Here is a 25,632-nt window from a genome sequence, read left to right as displayed (position 1 = left end):
AAGCATCTTAGTCATAAAGCCAATCAATCACCAGTTTCCTGTTTTTGCTTTATTATGCTGCTTAGTAGCCTGAAAATAGGGAAACACCCTGAGTGTCTTTTGGGAAAGTAATCATGATTGTACCTCTCCTCTGCATGGTCACTCAAAGAGGGCAAATGGGTTAAATGATCTCTTGCAAGGACTGAAGAAAATCATTGTTCTTCATTTGATTATCTAGAGGATGAAGTAGAGGGCATGGCCACCCGATAAAAATATATTTGCTAAGCACTGTGTGCATTTGCAATTTGCTACATTTCCCATCCCCAGTTAAATTTTGCTAAATTTGGTTCTTATTAAAGAACCACAGATGGAACCAAATAATCTGCATCAATCTCTGTGCAACCCTTTCTACTCCTTTCTTAAACTCTACCTGTGCACCTGAAGCCCGGTTTGCAAGTCAGTTGTTTGGCCTGTCCAAAAGAGAGACCACCAACTGCCTTTAACTGAGCTGGTTTCATAATAAGAACTGTCCCTGGGCAGGGTCCACCTACAATGGTTCCTCTGGGAGCGTAAGACTATATAGTACCATAAAGTATCATAAACTGTCGTTAGGGCTGCAGGTTAATTACAGTGGTGAAAATTTCTTGGATACTGTGCTTTTTCTGTTTGTCTCCATGATTTTAATAAACTCACCCTGCCCTGGGGGGTTAGGCTTTGCTCTCTGCTCCATATGTTGTGACCTGGTGCGAAGGGTCACACAGCTCTTAGGTCTGGCCCAGCTGCCCCTCCATCATGACAGCAGGAGGGGAGTGACACCAAGCCAAATTTGAATGATTAGCGCTTACGACCTGGAGCTTGGGGTCACAGTGCTACTCAGGTTTGGGCTGGCTGCTCCTCCATCTGTTTAATAATTGAAAGGCAAAAAGACCATGCATTGAAAACAATAATTTTAAAGCTTAGTGAATCCTCTAGTCTAAAGAATTACACCCAGTGCCTTTTTATGGCCAATGCACCCACCTAGATTTTTGGAGTACAGAGAACAAATATGGTAAAAGAATTACCAGTAAGATATGGAAAGAGTGACTTCTTTGTGGGATAATCATAGTACAGTTCTTATTGCCTTGGGTAGTTTTATGTTTCTTCTTGGTTCACCAGATACCTATAAGGCATGAGGGTCTCAGCCGTGAAACGGGTACTACCTCATAGGGAACTCTGCATGTTGATCGCATTTTTTCTAGTGCTTTGGTTTCAGTGAGAAGATACAACAGATACCATTCAAAGATCAGTGTATTTAAATCCATATTGCTTTGAGACCAACAGTTAGAGGATTTACATAAGCTCTTGGCCTCAAGAAATTCTTTTCCCTCCCGTCCCCCGCCCAAGACCAAAAGATTCATTAAATGACTAATAAGTGGTTGTGGTATAATTAAAAATGCATGCTCCTTGCTAGTATGAAACTTCCACTTCACAGTCTGTCCAACAACTATCTGGGACTTGGCATTGTGTGAACCAGCCTAAAAAATAATTGAAAAAGGAAAGGGACTTCTGCTGACCAGCTGGCTTCTTGCTGAATTTCCAGCTGGGTCCTCAGCCAATTTCTTAATGTTCCATGCTGCAGCACAAGCTGGGAGAGAGATTTATTGATGAAGGGAACTTGATTTTAAATGATACATCTGCGGCTGGTTTGGAAAAGCAAACTTATTTATTCATATGTTTGGGTGATAAAGTTATGGCAATGCAATTATAAAGAACAATGATTTAAACAAGCATTGAAAAAGAGTGTACCTTGATTCAGTGAAAACTTGACCTGCCTGTGCATGTGTGTTTAAATATAAAGATACTGAGACTTATCCTCCCAAATGCAAAAAGTCCATTAGCCGGATTGCCAATCTGTTGTATTTCCATGTAACAACAGATGACTAGGTTTACAGGGAAACTGGAGCAATCTACTGTTTCTTTTGATGTGCTTGGTGCTCAGTTGGAGCTCCATTTTGCCGCCCTTACTCACGCTGAGTAATTACCTTACTTTTCAAGCAGTCCCATTGCTCTGTCTAAGATATTATGCAACATCAATGAGAGTGGCAGAACTTGACCTGATAGAGGGATCTCATGCAATTTGAAAGTGATTTGTGAGAGTTAAGAATTAGCTCTGGTCCTAAAATGTCTCCAAGTCACCTTCTGTTTCCTTGACTTCTGTCATCATTATATAATCCAAAATCCAGGTTCCCCAGATTTCTTTGCAAGACAGAATCTAAGCAAATATTTATCTTGTTACTAATGATGCTTTCCTCATAGTTAGGATTTCTAAGAGCACCATTACAAAGTGTTGAAAGTGGCTTGACTTTCTGCATTTGTTGGGATTTTTTTGAGTGATGAAATAACAACTAAGGGGTATTAGAGTTTGTTTACAAGGGGGTAAGTATATTTTATAAAAAAAAATTAAGGCGGCCACCAACCCCAAACCCCAAGTTTTTTCATTTAATCAAAAAGTTAATGACATTTTTCATTTCACACTTGCTCTCTTTTTATACCCCTCTAGTTCCCACTTCAAAAAAGTGAAAGACAGAGTGGGATTTTCCTGCTGGTTTTGACACTGAAAATTTTGAAAAAAATGTTTATTGAAATTCTTTGTTTGGAATATCATTGAACAATGTCGACAGAGAATTTTTTCCAAGAAAAATGTTGTCGTTATTGAAGCCCCCTTTTTAATGAGAAAACAATTATCAAAAGGAAAAAAAAACAAAAACCCAGCCAGCTCAAGGGTCAATATTCCCCTTTTCTTCTTTTTAAGAATTGCAACCATGAAAAAGAGAAAACAATAGTGACACATGGCTCTCTACAAATGACTTAAACTATCTTTTCATATTGGAGTTTTCTGACAGCATGAATATAAACCCATGCTTCTGATGGCTTGTATCTGAATTTATGCAAATATATGCAAATTTGTACAGTCCTGTTTTTGTTAGAGAATGTTGGCAGATTTGCATTAGTAGTAAATATGCTTGAAATTGCACAGAAACACTGGTGTGTAATGTGCACACAAATATCCTCCCACCCACCAACTCTGGACATAACACAGTGCACACATGGTCAGTATGGATTGCAGAAGGGGTCAGCCACTGTACTTCCTCCTCATGTTATAAGGGTTTGGGGCTCTTCATTGAATGCACTGAAAATACTTGCCAAGGGCAGCAGTCAGACTGCTATGGTACTAGCATTCCTTGTTACTTGGCCCTGATTGACACTCTACAGTGAATGCGTACTACAGCATACAACATTTCAGACTGGAAATAAGGTGCAAAATTTTTCACAGTGAGGGTAATTAAACTCTGGAGCAACTTACAAGGATCCTGGTGGATTATTCATCATTGGCAAATTTTAAGTCAAGATTGGATGTTTTTCTAAGAGATGCTCTAGCTCAAACAGGAATTATTTCAGAGAAGTTCTATGGCCTGTGTTATTCAGGAGGTCTAACTAGATGACCCTTCTGGTCTTTAGAATCTGTGAACATTATAGCATTAACCCTTTCTATGGTAATACTAGAAATTGGCACAAAAACTGAGCTCATTCCGTTCCCTGTTCCCCCAAATGCCCACCTTTTACTGAGGCAGGATATAGGCCCCATGCAATTTGAATTTAGTTGATGCTTGGAATGAGCAACCAGCGTTCATTGCAGGTACATGACACCTATTGCCTGGAAGTAGTGCACAAAGGAGCAGATTAATGGAGCACACTTTTGTATCTGGTCAGTCCTATAAACACAGGACATCCAGGAAAGGGGAGCTAAAGAGAGTTGGGGGAGAGTATAGTGCCAAAAAATAAGGTAGACTTTCACAGGAGCAAGAGGATCTGAATTGGGCCAAAGAAATCTGTGTCATCCTGGTAAAACAGGAGACGGATATGAAATGATGTTGCTGTCTATCCTGGATCCTGCCCTGCTTGACTTTTGAGTCCCCCTAGCCACTGGGTTGAGTGCAGTTGCATGTATAGGTTAAAACAACCAGAGGCTGTTTTTTACTTTTTTGCTTGGCTTGCACCTCTTCTGAGCATGCACTTTTTGGGGGGGAGCATAAAAAGCAGGACTATTACACTTGGCCATGCCCCCTTTTCTTAGATCGGGGTTCTCAAACGTTTTTTTGCTGGGACCCTCTTTGAAAATATTTCAAGCTATGACAACCTGCCCCCAAAAAGAAGTGACTGCCCCCCGCGCCGCCTCCTCCCCCCATACCAGGCCATCGTTCCTTCTACACTGCTGCTGGCCGCGGCACTGTCTTCAGAGCTGGGAGCCTGGTCTGCAGCCACCGCTCTACGGCTGTCCAGCTCTGAAGGCAGCACAGAAGTAAGGGTGGCAATACTGTGATCCCCCTACAATAGGCTTGAAACCCCCTTTTGGGTCAGGATCCCCAGCTTGAGAAATGCTGCCTTCGATCATATTCTGTTTCTGTATGCTGCAGTTTCAGTGAATGAAGCAGGCAAGGGATGTGATTCTGCACAAGATGCATTCATTGGGATTCAACAATGCCTGGTGTTGGTGCACGTTGGCCTACATTTAGCATTATTTCCACCGTCCATCTCTTCATTGTGGAGCATTTGGGTCTAGTTTCAGTGACAGGAGTTTCTGTCTCTTTTTTTTTTTCTCTCAGTCTTCCCCTTTACCTATCTTCTTTCCTAAAAATGATCTGCAAAGTAGAGTAGTGTACTTAATGTCTCCCGCAGCCAGGTTGTGGGAGGCATTCAAACCCAGAAATTCATGTTAAGTAACCACTAAAAACTATTTTTTCCTCCACCTGTGGAGTCCCGTTGGTACTTTCTGTGCTACTGAAGAGATTTCAGAATGTGACATCAAAAATACCACAGGCTTCAAAGTTTGCAAATATGTAGTCCATGATGGTTGTGATGTCACAGAATGATGCATTCTGGGACACAGTCAGCCAACAAGGAAAAGTACTGAGGGGAATGGGATTTTAAAAAGGTTAGTTGAAATGTATTTCTGTGCATAATGTCCCCTTTTGCCAATAGCCTGTTAGCAGGGACATTCGATATATAAATCTAGACACTTTTCATTATTTGCTTCAGAGTTTACTGTCAATACACTAATATAGGACCATCTTTCCAAAGTGCATAAATTTGCACTTATCCACATTTTAGTGCAAAAATACCCTGTTGTAGATACACATATTGGGAGAGTTTGATGCTTAAATAAAGTGTAAGCAATTCTGAAGATTTAGCCCATAACCATTTTTTCATTTGGTCCAGTATTAGTATTGCAAATTTTCTGTCAGCTTGCATGACCTTATGTGCAAACTGGATTCCTACAATATAAAAAGCCTGAAACTGGAACATGACAATTAAAAACCTTGGATGTCTTTGTTTCTGCAGATGCAACCTTCCTCCTCTGTCCAGTGAATACAGCAAGGATGTTGGATCCAAGACCCAGCTGGTGACAGCTAATCCCAGTATAATTGAGAAAAGGTAGAAAGCACATTCTTTCTTGTTCAGCAAGGAGAAGGTTTCATCTATATCATAGATGTTGATGTGACAGTTATGTTCTTTAAAATTAACATAATGTTGTAAGCAAGGACAACCTTGAAAGCAACCAAAGCCAGAACTGATTGTTGCACTGTATGAAACCCCCCATTATTTATTAGAATTAGTTGAAATTTTCAAAATTTCAGCTTTAGGTGAAGTCAAAAATGGGAAAAATGTAGACACAATTTCAATTTTTGTTCATGTTTTTTAATCAGCTCTTTTATTTATTTATTACCCAAAATGTGCTAGGCCCTTTACCATTACGGCAGGGCAGTGCCTGCAGTACTTGCTGAAAGTGCAGCACAGTGGAAGGGACTGTGGAGCTAATGAAGGGATCTATAAAGTGGGATGAAGTGGTTAGAGCAGCAGGCGAGGAAGACTAATTTTGATTATGGCATTTTGGATAAAATGGAGGGGGGGGTCATGAGCAGTGTTAGTTTCAGGAGGGAGGTTACAATAGTCAAGGCAGGAGATTATCAGGTCATAGACAAAGGTTTTTTTCAGTAAGGATGTCTAGGAAAGAAGAGATTTTAGATAATTTTGTAAACAAGTAAGTGGCAGGATTTAGCAATAGCCTGAGCGTGAGGGGAAAAGAAGAGTGAAAGATGACAGCGTTTCCAAGCATGGAAAGTAAGGACGGCTGTGGAATTATCTAGTGTGATAGAACAGGAAACAAGAGATGGTTGAGGGGGTGGATGAGGAGAATAAAAGAGACACCCCAGCTTTGGAGACCAGAGGGTAGGAGGTGAGAGCGGAAGGAGGGGAGGAATGGAATAGTGAGTGTGGGAGGGGGCGAAGCAAGAGGAGAGTTTCTGCTGGATAGTGTCTGATTTGTTTGTTTTTTTCCTTTAAGCAGTTCACAATATCTTGAGGCAAGAGGGATGGGCAGAAAGTGGCGATGAGGGTTGTAGCAATATGAGTTGATCAGTCAGGAGAAATTTAGCCATTTAATGAGGTAGATGGCAGAGATGTAAGGAGGGAGGACAAATATATAGTGTTGAAAATTGGTGGAAACTGTCATAGTTGCTTGGAGCAATGACAGCTTTTAAACAGGTTGATAAAGTCCTCTTTCTCTGCCAGAAAATCAGGTCATGAGGAGATGATTTTTAAGCCACCTCTGGTTTCTGAATCAGTAATGAAAAGTGGGATGAATGTTATAAAGGTCTTTTTGACCTTTCCTTCACATGTTCCCCAAACTCCATGATTTCAGCTGCATTTTAAGTTACAGCTAATCGTAAGTATATTATAAATGGGCCTGGGCTTCAAAGGTAGAATACAAATGAAGATCTGAGTTTTTACAACAATTTGGGATTTTGATTTGTCCCTTTCTAGGGTTAGAAACTCCCTATGAGGTTTAGATCTGGCTATTGATCCAAACTTCCACGAAGTTCAAGGATACTCAGATCTCTGGCTTTGATTTGAATCTCTCTTTAAACTATAGTTAGCTAGCCCCAGATAATGTTATTTCCTACACTCATTACCATTTTTCTGATCTCCTCTTGTCCTTACTTTAGGTAGTTTTTGATATTGATGAGACTTGACATCTCAAATACCTCTTAATTGTGTTATGGCAGATTTAGTGAATTGATGCTGCATCACCATTCACCCCTTCCAGAAGACTTATCCTTACCAGATATTTTATGGTTAGACATATTGGACATGGTAAGGACTTTATTTCAAGGATGCACAAGCAGTTTTCTTTAGAACATTAAAACTACATTGGATGCCGTTAAAAAAATCAGACTATTGACAATCACAGACAGTGGTATCTGAGCTACTATCATTTCCCTCTATACTTAAAACAAGCTCCCAAATGTAACAGAGATGGGGATGAGCTAGAATATTAATCATGTTTTGAGTGTTTACGGGAATATAATGAAGGGCATTAAAACTTTTGAGCAGGGAAGTGAAAAACCAAATGATATGACAGATTGGGCATTTCAAAATTCTGAACACACGTTCACTTTTTGGGGGAGAGGGGGGAATTTGATTGTTTAGACGTGAAATTTTCAGCTGTTTATATAAAATATTATGCTGTGTCCTGAACTGAGCATGTAAAATTTGAATTCTCTAGTCCTGACCTGTCTTCATACAATACATGGATGATGGCAATACTAAGATACTAATACAAAGTTTTAATTAGAGTAAAAATTCTCCCCTGTGCAGACAGCTAGTGCAACACCTATGCACTATTTAATTCCCACTCCAGTCCTACTTTGACTGAGGAGTTTCATTAGGAAATTCTCATGATGCAAGTAATTATGTTTTAATTCAGTTTACGGAGCTGCCATCTACGTATGTCTATTCCACAGTATCTGTGTGAGTGTCTTTTGCTGCCCCAGTGTCACCTCTAGCAAATGCTTCAGTGACAGATGGAAGATTACATTGGAACACACGTGGCATTCAGAGTTTGCACAGATTTTCAGTGATAACACTTTCCTACTGGTTTAATAATATCTTGCACTGCTATAACTATTTTCAGTATGAGGTTCTTGAGCCTAGGAACAGTTCCATGAGGAACACACATTCTTGTCCCCACTTTAACAGATGAGGAAATTTAGGCACAGAGATGAAGGTGACTTGCCCTAGGTCAGCAAGCCAGAGGCAGAACCAGGAATAGAACCCCAAATTCCTGATTCACTTTACTGTGTATGAGCATAGGGATGCAAACACACAGGGCCAGAACAAGGTCATGTTTTGATTAGGACTCTTTTTGATGATGTCATTGTCGTGCATCTACTTGGTGCATAACTGGAATCTCATCCATAAAAAGCAGATAAAAGTCACTTTGCCATGTTATGAGCCTAGTGTTGCCGCATTTAAGTAATGGAAGTTTAACATTGTCTGATCCCACTCACTCTCTCATCCCCATTTACCAATGGGGGCAGGATCAAGCCCTATTTTAAATGGATGAAACAAAAGAAGTTAGAGTAAACGAACAGCTCCTTCATGTTTTCCTTCTACCCTCTTACTAGATGGGTTTATGGGGTTTATCCTTTAAAATGTTGCAGGCTTTGACTTCAACGGCACTCTGTAATGTCTTTCTACTCTCTGGCTCTGCAGGAGAGGGGCTCCCTCCTGTGGTCCTCCTAAGACACATAGGGCAGAGTCTTTCAGTGGTATCTAATCAAACCATCCTAGACAATGGATTCTATGGGACAGATCCTCAGTTGATGTAAAGCAACATAGCTCCAATGAAGTCAAGGGACCTATGCTGATTTACAGCATCCGAAGATTAGGCCCTACATGCGATATTGACAGTTTTGGCAAGCCAGTCAAGCTTTGAAATCAGAACATTGCAATAGAACCAAGAAGTGCTCAAAAGCTAGGAAATAAAGTTAACATTGCAAGTGCAGACTTGACTCTGCACCCTTTTGTATTTGAAGTACATTATAATTCTTACTTCAATTTCATGGTCACATACTACTACTAACATTCAATATAACATCATATATATTTTTTTCAGCCTTAGTTACCTAGGGACAGTTTCTTGGAGTTTCACCTATAGCTCTAGGAGTGCCAGACAATCAGAGAAAGTCATGTATGCTGTATGCCAAGGACACAATGAACATTACTTATACAACCTGTATGTGACCTGACTGATCGTCAGAATTTGCTGGCATATTGACCACCTCAATTCACAGCTAATTTTGCTTTGTAATTAACTGGCTAACTAACACCTTACTGTGCGCTGCTTGTTGCAAAGAAAATATACAGTAAATGGATACTAACAAAAGTGTTTGAACACCCATCTAAGGATGATCTTGTGATAAAGGTACGGGAAGGGTCTTGGGAGATCTAGGTTGAATACCTATCCCTGCCGTAGATTTCCTTTGTGACTTTGGGCAAGTCACTTATCTAAGAGAGAAGTTAACTTCTCATATACCATGTCTATGGTGTAATGATATAGTGAACCATTCTGATAATAAACTACTTTTACTCCATTTTTAATTGTAGTATTTGAAGATTCCACACATATATATCCAAGGTTGTAGGAAGTATTGTGTGATCTTCTGTTAGTGGAACAGTAACATCTAATTTATGACTTTTAAAGCAGGCACAGAAACGAGCAGGATTAAGTCTGTCCATGGAATTTCCTGATTTAGGGGTTATTTTAATGTAGTTTTTGTATGAATAAATACATGTATTTTGTGTGTATGTATATCTCACACACATTTTAATTAGGGGGTTTGATAGTGATCATAACAGTAATCACCAATGCAAAAGACATTGTTTTGTTGAAATGCAAATTTTTGTCTTAGCAACATCATCACTATCGCCCATATGTGCTGCTTTTCATTCTCACTTTCTCACGTTTTCATTTTGCTGGCAAACTGTAGCAGGAAAACTTGTTTCCCGCTGTCTCCTTCAGAGACTGTATTGAAGAGACAGCTGGCAAAACCAAACACAAACTTTCTTAGTAACATACCTAGCTGCATAATTTCCTTTATTAGGTTTCTGAAACAGGAGGGTTTTCATGTTTTGGAATGCTTGGGGAACAAAATCGTGATTTCTCCTTTCCCCACACCCTCCCCTCATTTTCTTATTGTAGGGCTTGATTCTGCAATGTGCTGAGAGCTCTGGCCTCAATCCAGAGAAATGCTTAAACGTGTCCTTTAAAGTTAAATATGTGAGTAGTCCCACTAAAGTTCATGGGACTATACAAATGCTTAAAATTAATCATGTGCAAAAACGATTTGCTAGATCAAGTTAGAATGCTCAGCATCTTTCAGGATCAAGCTCCTAGTTAGCTGCAAGATCTGAATCAAAAAGCTTATCTAGTCAATATCCTCTGGGTTAGAGATGAGATTTTTAGTGCCCTTCATTGAAGAATCATTTTTCTGTAAATCCACCTACTTGTGTTTTGTTTCTTTTGTGAGTGTCTGGCAGCATGACCTTTATATTTGTACCATCATTTCAACTGTAACATAGTAAAGTGACCTTGCAGAGGATTCGAAAATACTGCACAATAATAGTTTATTGATTGAGTTAATACATGATGTCTAGCATGTTTCATGTTGGACATTTACTTGACATGCTGTCATGCAGCACTAATAACCAGGAAAAATATTTGACTTTACAAACACATAGAACCCTAAATGCTTCAACTCGTGGAGTGAAGGTATACTTGTCTCCATTGTAAAAGTCAAAGGCCAGTGTTTCCTCTAGGCCAGGGGTGGCCAACCTGTGGCTCCGGAGCCACATGTGGCTCTTAAGAAGTTAATATGTGACTCCTTGTATAGGCACCGACTCCGGGGCTGGAGCTACAGGTGCCAACTTTTCAGTGTGCCGGGGGGTGCTCACTGCTGAAGCATTTGTATAGTCCCATGAACTTTAGTGGGACTACTCACATATTTAACTTTAAAGGACACGTTTAAGCATTTCTCTGGTTTGAGGCCAGAGCTCTCAGCACATTGCAGAATCAAAACATGAAAACCCTCCTGTTTCACAAACCTAATAAGGGAAATTATGCATCTAGGTATGTTACTAAGAAAGTTTTTGTGTTTGGTTTTGGCAGCTGTCTCTTCAATACAGTCTCTGAAGGAGACAGCGGGAAACAAGTTTTCCTGCTACAGTTTGCCAGCAAAATGAAAACGTGAGAAAGTGAGAGTGAAAAGCAGCACAGAAAAGCAGAGTCAAGTCTGCACTTGCAATGTTAGCTTTGTTATTTCCTAGCTTTTGAACACTTCTTGGTTCAATAGTAATGTTTTGATTTGTTTACCTGCTGCGTCCGCAGGTTCGGCCGATTGTGGCAGGTAAACAAACCAGCCACTGGGAGCCGCGATCGGCCGAACCTGCAGATGCATCAGGTAAACAAACCGGCCCGGCCCGCCAGGGGCTTTCCCTGAACAAGCGGCGGAACAAGTTTGGGAACCACTGTTCTAGAGTTTGGTTAAGCAAAAATATAAGACACTCACACAGATATAGAGATAGTGTGTATTTGTGTGTATGTATATGTGTATAGATATATACACACATATTGCTGCAAAAATTATGTAGTATTTCATGAATGGATTCAACATAATACAGAAGGAGATTTTCTTTTTTAAATAGCAGGATACAAAAGGTAACAACTGAAGTAGGAAAGGAAACAAGAAAGAGAAGATGGAATAAGAAAGAAAAATTGTGACAAAACAGAGGAGAGTAGTAATTTAATCAACTTCTGCCCAGGTCTATTGAGAGCATTCCAATTTACAGGCTTTAAAAAAAATTATGAAAGAACATTATATATGTACAAACTCCTATGTCATATTACAGTACAGCTGTGCAGATTTGTACAAAGTTGCAAGGTTTCAGGGCCACTGAATCCATTCCAACAATGATCTCCACTATGAAGTAAGTTATTTCAGGAATCTGAGTCTGGCCAATAACGTGAGATGGGAGACATAAGTTCCTAGACTGGCCATTGAGGGCTGGTGGCTGAAAAAGCTGCCCAAAACGTCATCTTCACATTGTAAACATTCTAGAGGACAATGAGTGGCCAAAAATCTTCACATTAAAATATTTTTCAGAGGAACAATTACCTTATTTTAAAAGTGGAACTCTTTGTGAATAATTAACATATTTGAAATTTTCTTTCTTGCTACAGTTGCCAAGACCTTTTTGTCAATATTTTTCATTTAAATTTTCTTCCAGATCATGTTTGAAATAGTTATTCAACAGTTTTTATTTCCAAAAATGCATTTTAACAAACAGAAAATGCTTAGTAATGGTTTCGATAAAAATTTAAAAGAAAAAATAGAGAAAAATGTTGTGGAAAACATTGTGGAAAAATGGAAAATGAGTCCATTTAGAACCTGTGAAACAGAAAGAGTTTTGAAATTTTCTATGCAACTATATGTTTGTGTTTTGACTAGCTTTCTTTGGAAGACCCAGAGAGAATACATAGAGACCTAGAGGGCTAAGAAATATGGGACAGGATCATCACCTCCTGCAGTAAGACCTAATGGGAGATGGCCAAGAAATCTCCATGAGGATCCCTTTGTGGGGCTCCTCACTGAGGGGCAGATTCTCAGTTGGTATAAAACATTGTAGCCCCATTGACTTCAGGAGTGTTGTCATGTGCTTCTTCTCTCACCAGTCAGCAGATGCTAGCTGAGAGCATTTTGAGAGGACAGAAATATATCTGCACTCTTCTATCTCCAACTTGGAGTTGTTCACAGGGAAGATTGCTGACTGCAGTCTCTATGAAGATGCTGGCTACGGACATGCTCCCCTTCTCTCTCATGGAGAATGAAGGTTTCACGGAGTTGGTTGCTGCTGCTCCAAGGTGGTGGATACTCAGTCACTCTTTCTTTGCAAAGAAAGCTATGACAGAGCTGTGTTCTGTTGTTCATGGTGCCACAGGCAACTGTGAAGGTGTGAGGGTACACCTCCCCCACAGGCATGTGGACTTGGGGTCAGACCAAAGATTACGTATCTGTCAGTGCACACTGGATCAGCAGTGGCAGCACCACCCTTCATTGACAGCATGCCACTCTCTCATTTTGTGGCTCTGAGACTCACTGGACTGCCCAGGACATCTTGCAGAAACCGACAGCTGTCACTGAGGAGTGGTTACAGCCCCTCTTCCTGTCATCTGGCAATGTGGTCAACATAATGAAAGCAGGGCATGATGATGGACTTGCACGCATTCCTTATGTTGCCCACTGCCTGAATCTTGTTGTCGGAGAATTCCTGGCCGGGGACAGGCAAGTGAAGACACTTCTTACCACAGCCAGAAAGACCCCCGGCCATTTCAGACCATCTTGCACAACACACTGCATCCTGAAAGCTGTAGGGGAGCTTGCAACTACCATGTCTCCAGATGAAGCGGGAGGGGGTGACAAGGTGGAATTCCTCCTTCCGTATGCTAGGCCAGCTGTGTGAACAGAGAGTTGCCATACAAACACTTTCTCTAGGGTACTGCCCAGGCCCAGTCTGACACCAGCCTGCATTTAGCTTGTTCTGACTGGCCATTCATGAAGAAGCTGTGTGACATCTTATGCCATTCTGATGTGGCCACAAAGCTTGCCAGCAGTGATGACTGAAGGATCAGTCCAATTATACCGTGGATTTGCCTACTGGAGAAGAAACTGAATCACGTGCAGACCCTATACAGCCAGAAAAAGGACCTCACTGGAGAATCCCTGGTAGAGAACATGTGTAAACTGCTTGGTAATGGCCACACAAAATTCATAATGGGCAAGGAACATTTCATTATGGTCATGCACATTGACCCCTGATTTAAATCCAGTCTGGCTTCCTTTCTCCTAGGGAACAGGCAGATAGACCTCAGCCATCTACAACACAAGTCAACAGGACTGGTGTCTCAAAAAATGGAATCTGGCAATTTCATACATGGCCCAACATCATGCTCTGGAGGAGAAGTATCAATTCAGCAGCAGCAGCAGGGACTAAACATCTTTGCACTGACATGACAAGCAAGAAATCTTTGTGGGACAGCCCTGAAGACTAGTCTTGTCAGCATTGCCCCTTGTGTTCATGAGGAGCCCTTCTCTGTGAAAGCACGTAGGATAATGGAGGGACACTTCCACTATGTCTAGTTGAAGAGGGATGTCTGGCCAGCTCTTAATGCCACTCAGTGTCCACTCAGAATGTCATTTCAGCACAATGGAATCAGTAGTGACATGTAGGTGCACCTGCCGCCCTACAGGGAATGTGGAGAGGGTTTCTTTCATAAGCATGAATAGACACCTATTGCTTTGACAATACACTATGCTAGAGCATGTGGCTACCAGCTGCCTTCCTGAAGAACAGCAGCCCACGGGTGAGGAAGCAGGTGAACGCCTGGAGGGGATATATCAGCACTAGGTAGCCGAATCTATTATCCACCAGTGCTCTCCAAACTGTCCTGCCTTTATTAAAATGGACGTGTGGAGTGTTTAATCTCAATGGCCACTCAGCCGTGAGGACACTTGTCGTGCAGTGTCACCATGGAGAATGAATCCAACTTTTACTTTTTGCAGTGGGGGACCACAGACAAAGTGCAAGAGGGGCCTTTGTCAGATTACTTGTCTGCTTTCCATTTAGTGCCTGGAATGACAAATAGGCAATGCATGATGCATCACATGCACTTGCTGCAGCTCTTTCCTCCTCTCCTCCTCTGCATTGTTGTTTGCTTCTTAGGAGTGCAGGTGCCAAACTAATGCAGCCCCTTCCCTTTCTCTTCCTTCACATTTCAACATTAGCTTGTGGATGAGTGTGATGCCATGACAGTAAGTTTTATTGGTTGTTTTCTATATGCACCTTTCACTTCCTCAGATCTAAGCTCAGTTCCCTCTAAGTACAAGAGCCAAAATGATGCCAAATGAAAAATATGTATCTTATTAGTCAGTGAGTGATTGCTTCAATTTTTTTTAAAAAAATACTCTATGAGGAGGAAAGACAAGCATAAATAAGCAGGGGAAGGGAAACACGTTGTTAACAGCATCTGCAAGCTAAATGTATTTGTACATGTATGTGTGTCACTATTTGGAGTGGCTCATGACTGTGAGTAACTACCTCAGGGCAAACTGTCAGAAACAGGGCAGACATCCCAAGCTGGTGATGTGCTCTACAATTAGATTTCACCAAGCCAGTAACAAATGTGAACTCCTGGATCGCTATATCAGTCTTACCATAGAGTCACAGACAGTATCCTTAGACTAGTGGTGGGCAGCCTGCGGGTTGCATTTGGCCCATTAGGGCAAGCCACTGTCGGTCTGCCAGACCATTTGTTTACACTTGCACGGCTGCCCATAGCTCCCAGTGGCCATGAGCAGCCGTGCAAAACAGTCAGTCTGGCAGACCGCCAGCGGCTTGCCCTGATGGGCCGCAGGTTGCTCATCACCGTCTTAGACTCTCCAGCCTGTCTTGCCACCCAGACAAACAGGATTTTATGATTAAAAAGTTACTTAAACCAACAATCACACCACATTTAGGTTGCTTCCAGTCCCAAGAGACCAGTCACTTACCCCAGATTAATTGGTACCCTTGATCTTACACCAAAGACAACGCTGGCAGCCAATTCTATAGTAAACTAATTAAGGTTTATTAGCTAAGGAAAGGAAAATTATTATTATTATTGCTACTACATTATGATAGGATACAGATAAGTGAAAACAATGCAAGAAACATCCCACTAGTTTTCATGAAGTTTAAACATCAAATACTCTTATACATTTAATAATCACTTTGATCTATTCTAATACACAAGTGAATTGGCCTGGGGCTCTGTCATGAGCTGTCATAGTATGTTAAGGAAAATCTGTCTCTTAATTTCTCTCCCACTGCTGCTATAGCAAGGCAGTGAGGGGAAGCAAATGTTGTACATGTATTTTTAATAAAACTCTAGGGGTGATCCTGGAAAATTGACAAATAAGCCCTTATATCTCTACCAGAGAAATTGGCAGAAATTATAACAAAAAGTAGAATTAAATACCTGGACAGTCATGGTAGGATATAGCCAGTACATTTTCTGCAAAGGAAAGTCCTTCAAATGGATCAATAAAGTAGTGGATGGCGGAAAACCAGCTGATATAAATTTGTTTAAACTTTAAAAAGGCCTTTGACAAAATACCTCACAACAGGCTACTAAGGGAACTAAGTAGTCCTGGGGGTAAAGACAAAGTATAGTTATGAATCCAGAACTGGTTAAGAGACTGGGAACAAAAACTAGGATTTGAATGGTCAATTTTTATCATAACAAAAAGTGAACAGTGAGGTGTTTCAAGATTCTGCATTAGTGCTTCTGTTGTTTAATAATTCATGATTCCTCCCTCCAAAAATAAAATAAAATAATCCCATTTTGAAAACTTCAGAATATATATTTTGTGATTTTATTTTTTTTCAAAAACACATTTCAACCAGCTCTACCTACAAACTTTTTTACTGTGCCCTAAAAGGTCATTGCAAAAATATTCTGAAATGTATTGCAGGCATAATTGTGTTTTATGCTCCTGGCAAACAGAGAATAAAAAACTCTCACACACACTCTTCTTCAATCTCTCAGTAGCAAGCACATCAGAGTAACTTTATATGTTATAGACACAAACATATGCCTAATGAAGATGAATTTTTTTCTTCAATTTCCCTTTTCTTTTTGTGAGTTAATTAAATCTGACTGAATCTAATATGCATGAAAATGAGGAACTTAATAACATGTAAGCCTATCATACCCTTTCATGGAAAAAACAACTGGAGGAGTTGCAGTGGGCAAGAAAATCCTACAATATTCCCTTAACAAAGGAAACTAAGAAAACTAGTTTCCTCCTGATTCATTCACCTTGAGGTGGGTTTGGCATTCCTCCTCCGACAAGCAGTGGATTCAGTCCCTGAAATCTGCAGATCTCTGGTATCTTCCTGAGAGACAAGGTTATCTGCATATAGACTCTGTGCCCTCTATGGGGTTTCCTCAGCCTGATTACTCTCTATATCTGACCTATCAGCCCTCATCCTCAAAGGAAACCTGCACAACACTTTCAAAAGATGAGAGTGGGAGCTTAAATTCATATCTTTGCAAGACACTTAAAATCATGGACTGAATAGAGACACTGGATTTAAGGCCTATTGCAAGAATCTATAAGCCGCTAACAACCACTGCCCTCCAGTTGCCTTTTCCCCACCCTCCATTCCCCCCTATGACTGAAGGGGTGTTAACGGTCCACTTTACCTTGAATGGTCCCTTCAAATATGTGTTAACTACTAATGCTAAACAATCTGGTCCACCTTGTATATAGCTGTGACAGTCAGGGTATGCCTACACAGCAATGTAAGCCTGCGGTTCATGGGACTTGAGTCAGCTGACCAGTGTCAGGGAACCCTGGGCTTGAGCATCTACACTGCATTTTAACCCTAGGTTAAGGATTTTCTGACCCATGCTCGAACCTAGGGCTCTGGTGTCCACACTGCAGTGCACAGACCCGAGTCAAAGTAACCCTATCCCAGAGTGGCTAGCAGCCCCCCACCCCAAGTGTTGACATTTTAGGCCTACGACTGCACCGTTTGAGAAGCCTGCCATCTAATCTGAGAATTGGGCTCTCCACCTCTAGGCTGAATCACAATGGCAGGAAAATGCCCATGTGCCCCTGTTTTCAGGATATTTAGGACAGCGGTAGAACCCTGCGCAGACACAAAATTTGTATCCGCATCCGCTCTGCAAAAATGATCCACGGCTATCCGCAGCCACGGATGTGGCTGTCTGCAGCTATAAAGCGGATATCCACGTATGTGCAGGGCTCTAGACATCAGTCTCCTGGGTTGTCAAACTATTAAAATGAAACTTTGCAATGCTTTTTTAAAATGGGATGTTCGATGAAGGTGTTTTTGTTGGATTGTTTTTGTATTGATTTTTGTCTGTTTTGAAGTTTGATATAAAATGTAGGTTTCAGAGGAAACCTGGCTGGCTGTGGGGCAGTGAAGTGCCTCCCCAGATAACGGATCCCTGGGAGGTAATGGGGAAGTTTTGGGGCTGGCTCCCACATACCACCCTCATGGTGCACGCTGGCAAGGCACCTATGCACATGTAGCCCCTGAAGGGGTGTGGGGGCGGGCCAGGAGCAAGGGAGAGAGAGAGTGCAGCAGGACCAAATGGTTACCCTGCGGGAGGGGGAGTGGCCAGGGTGTTGGGGGTCATCCCTCCCCAAGCTGTGCTGAGCTGGGAACTGCAGGGCCGTGGCTTAGTCCCCACTCTGCTCTCGGGCTCTCTTTGCAAAAAGCTTCCGATCGCTCTCCATTGAAAACCCTGCAGGCTCTCTGATAGTGTGATTGCAGACTGGTGTTCTGCAGACAATAGGTTCATGCCGACCTCAGCTGCTGCAATTTGAAAGACGTGTGGCTTCCATTTGCAGTGGAGTACAATACACTGCACCATGATTGTCAGCATAGAGAGGACTAAGGACGTTGCCCCCAGGAACTCTGGGATACAGTCAGAGGACTTCTAGGACCTAAGTCAAGCTGGGGCCTCGTGCATACAGGAAAGCACTAGGGCTCAGACCCTTGATCCCAGCTTAACATGGGCTTGGACCCTCCAGGCCTGCAGAGTCCTGGGACCCTTGGCTCAAGCCCTAGGTTAACACAATTGGTGTGTGGATGGAAGGGAGGTTAGGCTTGAGCCTGGGTTTATATTGCTATGTATACATACCCTCTGAGTATGTTTCCCAGATCTGAAGAAGAGCTCTGAGTAAGCTCAAAAGCTTGACACTCTCACTAACAGAAGTTGGTCCAATAAAAAAATATTACCTCACTCACCTTATCTCTTTAATATCCTGGGACTGACAGGTCTACAAAAACACAGCATACAACTTTAAATACCCAAAAGTCAGAAAATGACAGTGATAAATGGACAGCTTTAGGGCCCCATCTGGCAAATGCTTATGCACATGTGTAACTTTACCTATGTGAAAGAGTTTCACTGAAATTTGTGGGGCTACTCGTGCAAGTATCAGGCTTTTAAGGTTCTGTGTCTTACATGCAAATTAAATACTAAAAAGTTTACATTTTTCCATCCTAATGTAGGCTATTTTAAAATGTCATACATGAACAATTTTCAGATATTTAATAGCTGATGTAATAGCAATTTGGAGCACATAAAGTCATCTATGCTTGGGTATTTTAAAATTATTTTTGCCCCATGTTGCATCCTCAGAAAGAGAAGGTAGAGAAAATTTAGGTCACAAAGTTCTAGGACTTCCTTTTCTTTGGAGATGTAGAATGTTTATTCTTGTAAATATTTTTAAAAAATTTAAATGCATTTTCCCCAAATTAAACTCTCACTATTTCCCCCTCTTTACATATAAAAAGAGCAAATGCCATTTGAAATATGCACATCCCAGAATTTCTAATGCATTTACCCCACTGTTCTGTGCGAGAATGTTGTTTTGTGCATGTGTGATAATTATTGCTTCTGATGCTGTTGACACAATTTCTCCAGAAAGGGGACCTTCACAGAAGGTTTATATGCAAAGAAACATTTCAGTGTAATAATGATGATGAACATGTCCTTCACCAAAGGTTCTTAAGCAAAGTAAGCAATCATGGGATAAGAGGGAAGGCCCTCTCATGGATTGGTAACTGGTTAAAAGATAGGAAACAAAGGGTAGGAATAAATGGTCAGTTTTCAGAATGGAGAGAGGTAAATGGTGGTGTCCCCAGGGGTCTGTACTAGGACCAGTCCTTTCAACATATTCATAAATGATCTGTAAAAAGAGTTGAACAGTGAGGTAGCAAAATTTGCAGATACAAAATTACTCGAGATAGTTAAGTCCCAAGCAGACTGCGAAGAGCCACAAAAGGATCTCACAGAACTGGATGACTGGGCAACAAAATGGCAGATGAAATTCAATATTGATAAATGCAGAGTAATGCACATTGGAAAACATAATCCCAACTAAACACACAAAATGATGGGGTCTAAATTAGCTGTTACCAGTCAAGAAATATCTTGGAGTCATTGTGGATAGTTCTCTGAAAACATCCACTCAATGTGCAGCGGCAGTCAAAAAAGCAAACAGAATGTTGGGAATCATTAAGAAAGGGATAGATAATAAGAGAAAATATCATATTGCTCTTATATAAATCCATGGTACGCCCACATCTTGAATACTGTGTGCAGATGTGGTCGCCCCATCTCAAAAAAGATATATTGAAATTGGAAAAGGTTCCGAAAAGGGCAACGGAAATTATTAGGGGTATGGAACAGCTACCGTATGATGAGAGATTAATAAAAGTGGAACTTTTCAGCTTGGAAAAGAGACTACTAATGGTGGATATGATAGAGGTCGATAAAATCATAACTGGTGTGGAGAAAGTAAATAAGGAAGTGGTATATACTACTACTCATAACACAAGAACTAGGGGTCACCAGTGAAATTAATAGGCAGCAGGTTTAAAACAAACAAAAGGAAGTATTTTTTCACACAATGCACAGTCAACCTGTGGAACTCCTTGCCAGAGGATGTTGTGAACATAACATAAGAATGGCCATACTGGGTCAGACCAAAGGTCCATCTAGCCCAGTATCCTATCTTCCGACAGTGGCCAATGCAAGGTCCCCAGAGGGTAATCATCAAAGTGATCCATTCCCCATTGCTTATTCCCAGCTTCTGGCAAACAGAAGCTAGGGACACCATCACTGCCCATTCTGGCTAATAGCTATTGATGGACCTATCCTCCATGAATTTATCTACTTCTTTTTTGAACTCTGTTATAGTCTTGGCCTTCACAATATCCTCTTGTTGTGGGGCACCGGGTATTGGCCACTATCAGAAGATAGGATACTGGGTTAGATGGACCTTTGGTCTGACCCAGTATGGCCATTCTTATGTTCTACTCAAAAACACTCTGGGCCCGATTTTCCACTGTCACACTGGTTTTATGGTAGTATATTGACTTCAGTAGAATTACTTTGGCATAAAACCTGTGTAACAGAGTGGAGGATCAGGCCCTCTGTTTGTGTCTTGTGGTTAAGAAATTGTCCTGGGACTGCGAGATCAGAGTTCAAGTCTAACCTTTGTCACAGAATTCCTCTGTGACCTTGTGCAACTCATTTAAGCCCTCATCTTCAACTGAAATCAATAAGAGTTAAGCACCTAAACACCTTTAAGGATCTGGGCTTTAGGTCCTGATTTCCTACTGTCTTACACCTTGTGTAATAACTTACACCTTTAGAAAGTGGCTGTAAAATACTATCTAATCGGAATGATCACCAGTCAAATGTTATCCAATCTGATTCCACTTTGCACAGGTGTAAATGACTATACACGGTGCAGGACACTGAAGAATCATGGACATAATCTCTCTCTGTGCCTGTGTTCCTAATCCAATAGTCAAAATTCCCTACCTCACAAAGGTGTGGGTTGGATACATGCATTAATATTTGTGAAGTGCTCAGACATTACAGTGATTGGGGGCTGATGAGGGCTTAGCTAGATTGATTCTCTATCTATTATTTCTTTACAAAACTGGAGGTTTTTTTCTTTTGAGATTTTAACCTTCATTTTTGGTCTCTGCATAACAGCCTCTGCCTCTTTCTTCATGCCCACTCTTCTCCCCACCTCCTGTACACACATTAAAGGCACACCATCAATTTGTTCTGAACTTAAAGGTCTATTTTGTTTAAAGATTTTGCTTTTATTTAAGTCAGTCTTAATACATATAGAAATATTTTCATCTCTTTTTTTTGCCCCCCCAACAGTTGTGAAGATTTTAGATTTAAGTTTTTGGGTTGCAGCAGGAGTGTATTATTCATTTCCCTGTTGGATTGGAAGCTAAATAACACTGCACTGGTAGATCAGAACCAGAAATAAATTGAAATTCAGTATAAACAGAATGTCACTCTCAAAACTGAATGAAAGGCAAAAGGCAGCAAGCAGCATAAATGGTGAAAAGAATTTTTTTAAAAAAATGTCTTTTACTCTGAGATGCCACTTTATACTTCAATGTGGTAAGAGAGCTTTCCTTTTTTAAATACGCTGAGTCAAATTCATGCTGACTCTGGTAGGAGAAACTTGACCTATTATTGGTGTCCCTTTATATGGTTCATTCTTATTTGCTCATTCATTTCCAGTGTTTATTCCCACACTGACCTTCCCCTGGTAGTTGTGAGGAAACACTCCCAGAAGCTGAGAGCACCCATTTGAGACCCACCCTTAAAGGCTACCCACTAAAGCATGGATACTGACTCAGCACCAGAGCTATTCTTGTTATCATTGTTTGTGGAAGATACACAGGATGAATAGCCTGGATGGCGGCCTTGTAAAACTGAAAAGGTCAGGAGTAAAGAGAGCAGAGCAGACTATTGTTAAATAAGGATTTGATCACACTGTAGATGTAGGGCCAGGGTCTTCCCTCCCCCTCCCCCCTACACATACACTGATGGGTGTGAAACACAACTTCATGGACCAATGAAGCCTGTTATGCTCTGGATGATTCTCCACAGGGGAATACCAGGGAATTCTACTTTCGTCCTCTTTTGAGTTCTGCCAGGAGCAGGTAGCTTTAGTTTTCATCAGAAACACCTGAAGAGTCCCACAGCTGGAGGCTGAAATGCAGATGTGTTGAATGGACAGATCCTCAAGGAGTCCAAGTCATTCCTCCTTCACCTACAGCGCCGCTGCCCCCTCCCCCATGTTAGGGCAGCACTCTGTCTTTACACCTCTCAGCAAAGAGGGGGTAGCACTGCAAATCCTTCCTTGCAGATTTCCTCTGAGGGAGGCCCTGTACCATGATCTAGGCCAGCAGAAGCTAGTGTAAACTTGGAGTGAATTTAGCCCATTGACTACAAACAGCATGAAAGCACAGTTTAGATTGTGAACAATTACACCGTCACTTAGTACTACAGCATCTGAAAGATAATTTAAAAAAGAAAACATTGGAACATGAGGAGATTCAGTGCTAAATTTGCTTCACCAGGTTTAACCTTGTCTTCTTGCTCATGTCCATCCTCTCCTAATGCAAACGTGAATTACAACAGTCTGATCTTTCATTATATGACTATTTAAGCTGCTTCCATGCTTCTTTGTCAGGTATAAAGGAATCTCAGGAAAGACATGTGTGGGTGAGTTCAGTCCTGGGATTCTGTAAGTCATCCCAGAGTTGATGGCTGGACCTTAGGATGGGTATCAGGCTACTAGCAGGAGAGTTGCTGCGGGACAGTGGCATCTTCAGACCTTAGTGGAGGGAGGTGGCTAATGGCAGACTTGTGTAGCCTGTGAGTGGAGTGTGAAATGTAGTCTCTGGCCCACAGATAGGAGGTGTTGAAGGAAGCCAATCTCTGGTCCATCAAGAGTAGGTCATTTTGCTGTTGCAAGCCAGTATAGGGCATAAGTGCTTTGGAAAGGTGGGTAAGCAAGATCACCCTCATTTTCCAAATAGGGTAACAGAGGCACAAAGAAGTTACGTGACTTGTGCAAGGTCACACAATGAGTCTGTGACAGTCCAGGATAGAACTTTCCTGGCCCCTAACCCAATGCTCAATTCATTGTACCACAGCTGGCCACTATACCTGTTCTCAGTAGACTTCTATGTCCAGGCCTGTCCATCCAGCATAGTTATTCAGCACTAAATTCACAGAAAATTTTAGATGGATGCTGTGTTAATTTACAGATCCCATGTTGTCTGAAAAACTGCTGTTGATTGTCAGATACCAATGTTATGGTAAGGCATAGTGGCATTATATTCTTATCCATGGTGCTCCTTTGCCCATGTGTACAGGGTTACATCATTCAGCAAATCTGTGGTCAGAATTTTCCTCCAGCACATATTGGCAGGGACCTTGTGGTTTTCACTTTCCTGTGGAGTAGGGATTATTCATTAGGATCAGGGGAGAGTATTCCATTCTGCCAATTTACCAATCAATCACTGAGAGCAGTGGGGAGCCCTTTGAAAGACCTTGAACATCCTTTTTGTTTTCTGTACCAGTGTTTCTCTCTATTACTGGGTCAGCTCAGTTCTGTAGTACTATTTTTACTTCTTCACATAGTGCCCTTAGCCATGTTGTCTGAAAAATTTGTCATTCTTAGAACCTTAACTAACCATCTGAAGTTGCAGCCCTGGAAACTGGGGTAAAAAAAAATTGATTGGTGGTGATGAATGTGGTTGTTTCTTACTCTAAATGCAAATACAAGATGGGCATAAGATATTCATGTTCTTTTTTATTTTGCACTTGTTTGTTACAAAGCATAGTTTTGTCCCTTAGGGAGAACTGTATTTTAAGGGACAGATTCCACCCTCCGATGATTTTTGACCAGAAGCCATGCCATGTCTTGGAGAGTGTAATCTTCAGCTGGTGTAAATCATCTTAACTTTGTCAATTATGTCACCTGAGCATCTGGCCCAACATTTTCAATTCATTTTTGTTTTAGAGGTGTGAAACACTAATTGGAAGAAACTTTGAGTTTATTACATTAGTTGCTGCAAGCAGAGGGAATGTTGTCTAATGGTTAGGACAGGGAGCTGGGAATCAGGACATTCCCAACCGTGTCATTCACTAGGTGTATGACCGTGGACAAGCCCACCTTCACTTCAAATTATACATTTAGAAAATGCGTTAATTATATTTTCTGGCATGAGTGGGGTTTTTTTTTAAAAAAGTTTAAATCCTTGAATGCATTGCATGAGTATTACTACTTATTCTTGGAGCGATTTTTCTTTTGCTATCCTGACAGGTCATAGTCTAGACTCAAACACTTGATTTGGGATACTAGGTAATCACATACATGTTTTATTTCATTGTATTGTGCCACTTCATTTTTCCTTATCTATTGTATTAGTAGTAGGTTTAATCTCTTACACTATGCGTCATCCTATTGCACCCCTTCTAGACAAAGATGACATTTGTAGGTGCTTCCTGCCTCATTTCCCTTCTCCGAGGTGCATCCCTTTGGCCTTTCCCAAATGGAAAGGTGTTAATGATGTAGTGTGGACCCCCATCCAAGTTACTTAGCAAATTTAACCCCTTCCAGGGTAACAAAAATCCAGCCAAATATCCAAAAGATTTTTTTCTGCCCCTCCTGGGCTACCTTTAAAACTTTCCTTGTTCTGTCAGAGTGCTGACTCCTAAGCTGCTTTCCCTGAAGTTCCTCTTGCAATCTGTCACTCATTGGTGTTCCCTGTATTCTGCATACACTACCTCAAGACCTTCCACATGAGCCTAACCTGTTTCCTGTAGTTTGTCTCCCTGAGTTCTCTGCCCTTTTTATAAAGCCCATGTGTTCATAAGTCTATCATCTGACTCCATTAGTCCCACTCACGAGGCTGCAGAGGGTTGCCAGATTTTTCAAAAACCCCAAGCTGAAATGGGTGTCAAAAGAAGTCCAAAATTAAGCACCCAAACAACCATTACAAATCTAAGTTCAAAATTGCTTCTTTTTGGATAACTTGGCAATGAAACAATGGCATGCTGGAAGTGAAGCCTAACCAGAGAAAGGGTTGCAACACAGTTACCCTATGTCTCTGCTGAGAGCTAGCCTTGTACTTCTCCATAGGGCCATGTAGACTGGAGTGATCATCACCCTTCCTCTGCTGGCTGGGATGGATCAGCACATCTGTGTATCTTTCTTTTACATAGTTTGCCAGCAGTTTGAGTCCTGCAAAGTGAATGAACAGTTTTACACACAAAGCATTTGTGAAGTGCAAACATCTCAG

At 41.2% G+C, this 25,632-nt stretch overlaps 1 protein-coding gene across 1 annotated transcript in view; it reads left to right on the top strand.

The window, feature by feature from the left end:
* Window positions 1–25,632, top strand: part of ST8SIA1 (ST8 alpha-N-acetyl-neuraminide alpha-2,8-sialyltransferase 1) — a 161,586-nt gene that overhangs the window by 95,114 nt on the left and 40,840 nt on the right. The window contains exon 4 of the mRNA XM_073318098.2: window positions 5,359–5,451. Coding sequence (XP_073174199.2) covers window positions 5,359–5,451 — 93 coding nt within the window. The remainder of the gene's footprint in view (window positions 1–5,358; window positions 5,452–25,632) is intronic.

The sequence above is a fragment of the Lepidochelys kempii genome, chromosome 1, assembly GCF_965140285.1.
Source record: "Lepidochelys kempii isolate rLepKem1 chromosome 1, rLepKem1.hap1, whole genome shotgun sequence".
In the NCBI taxonomy this organism is placed as follows: domain Eukaryota; kingdom Metazoa; phylum Chordata; order Testudines; family Cheloniidae; genus Lepidochelys; species Lepidochelys kempii.
The sequence above is the reverse complement of the archived record's forward strand: the minus strand, read 5'-3'. Positions and strand labels throughout refer to the sequence as shown.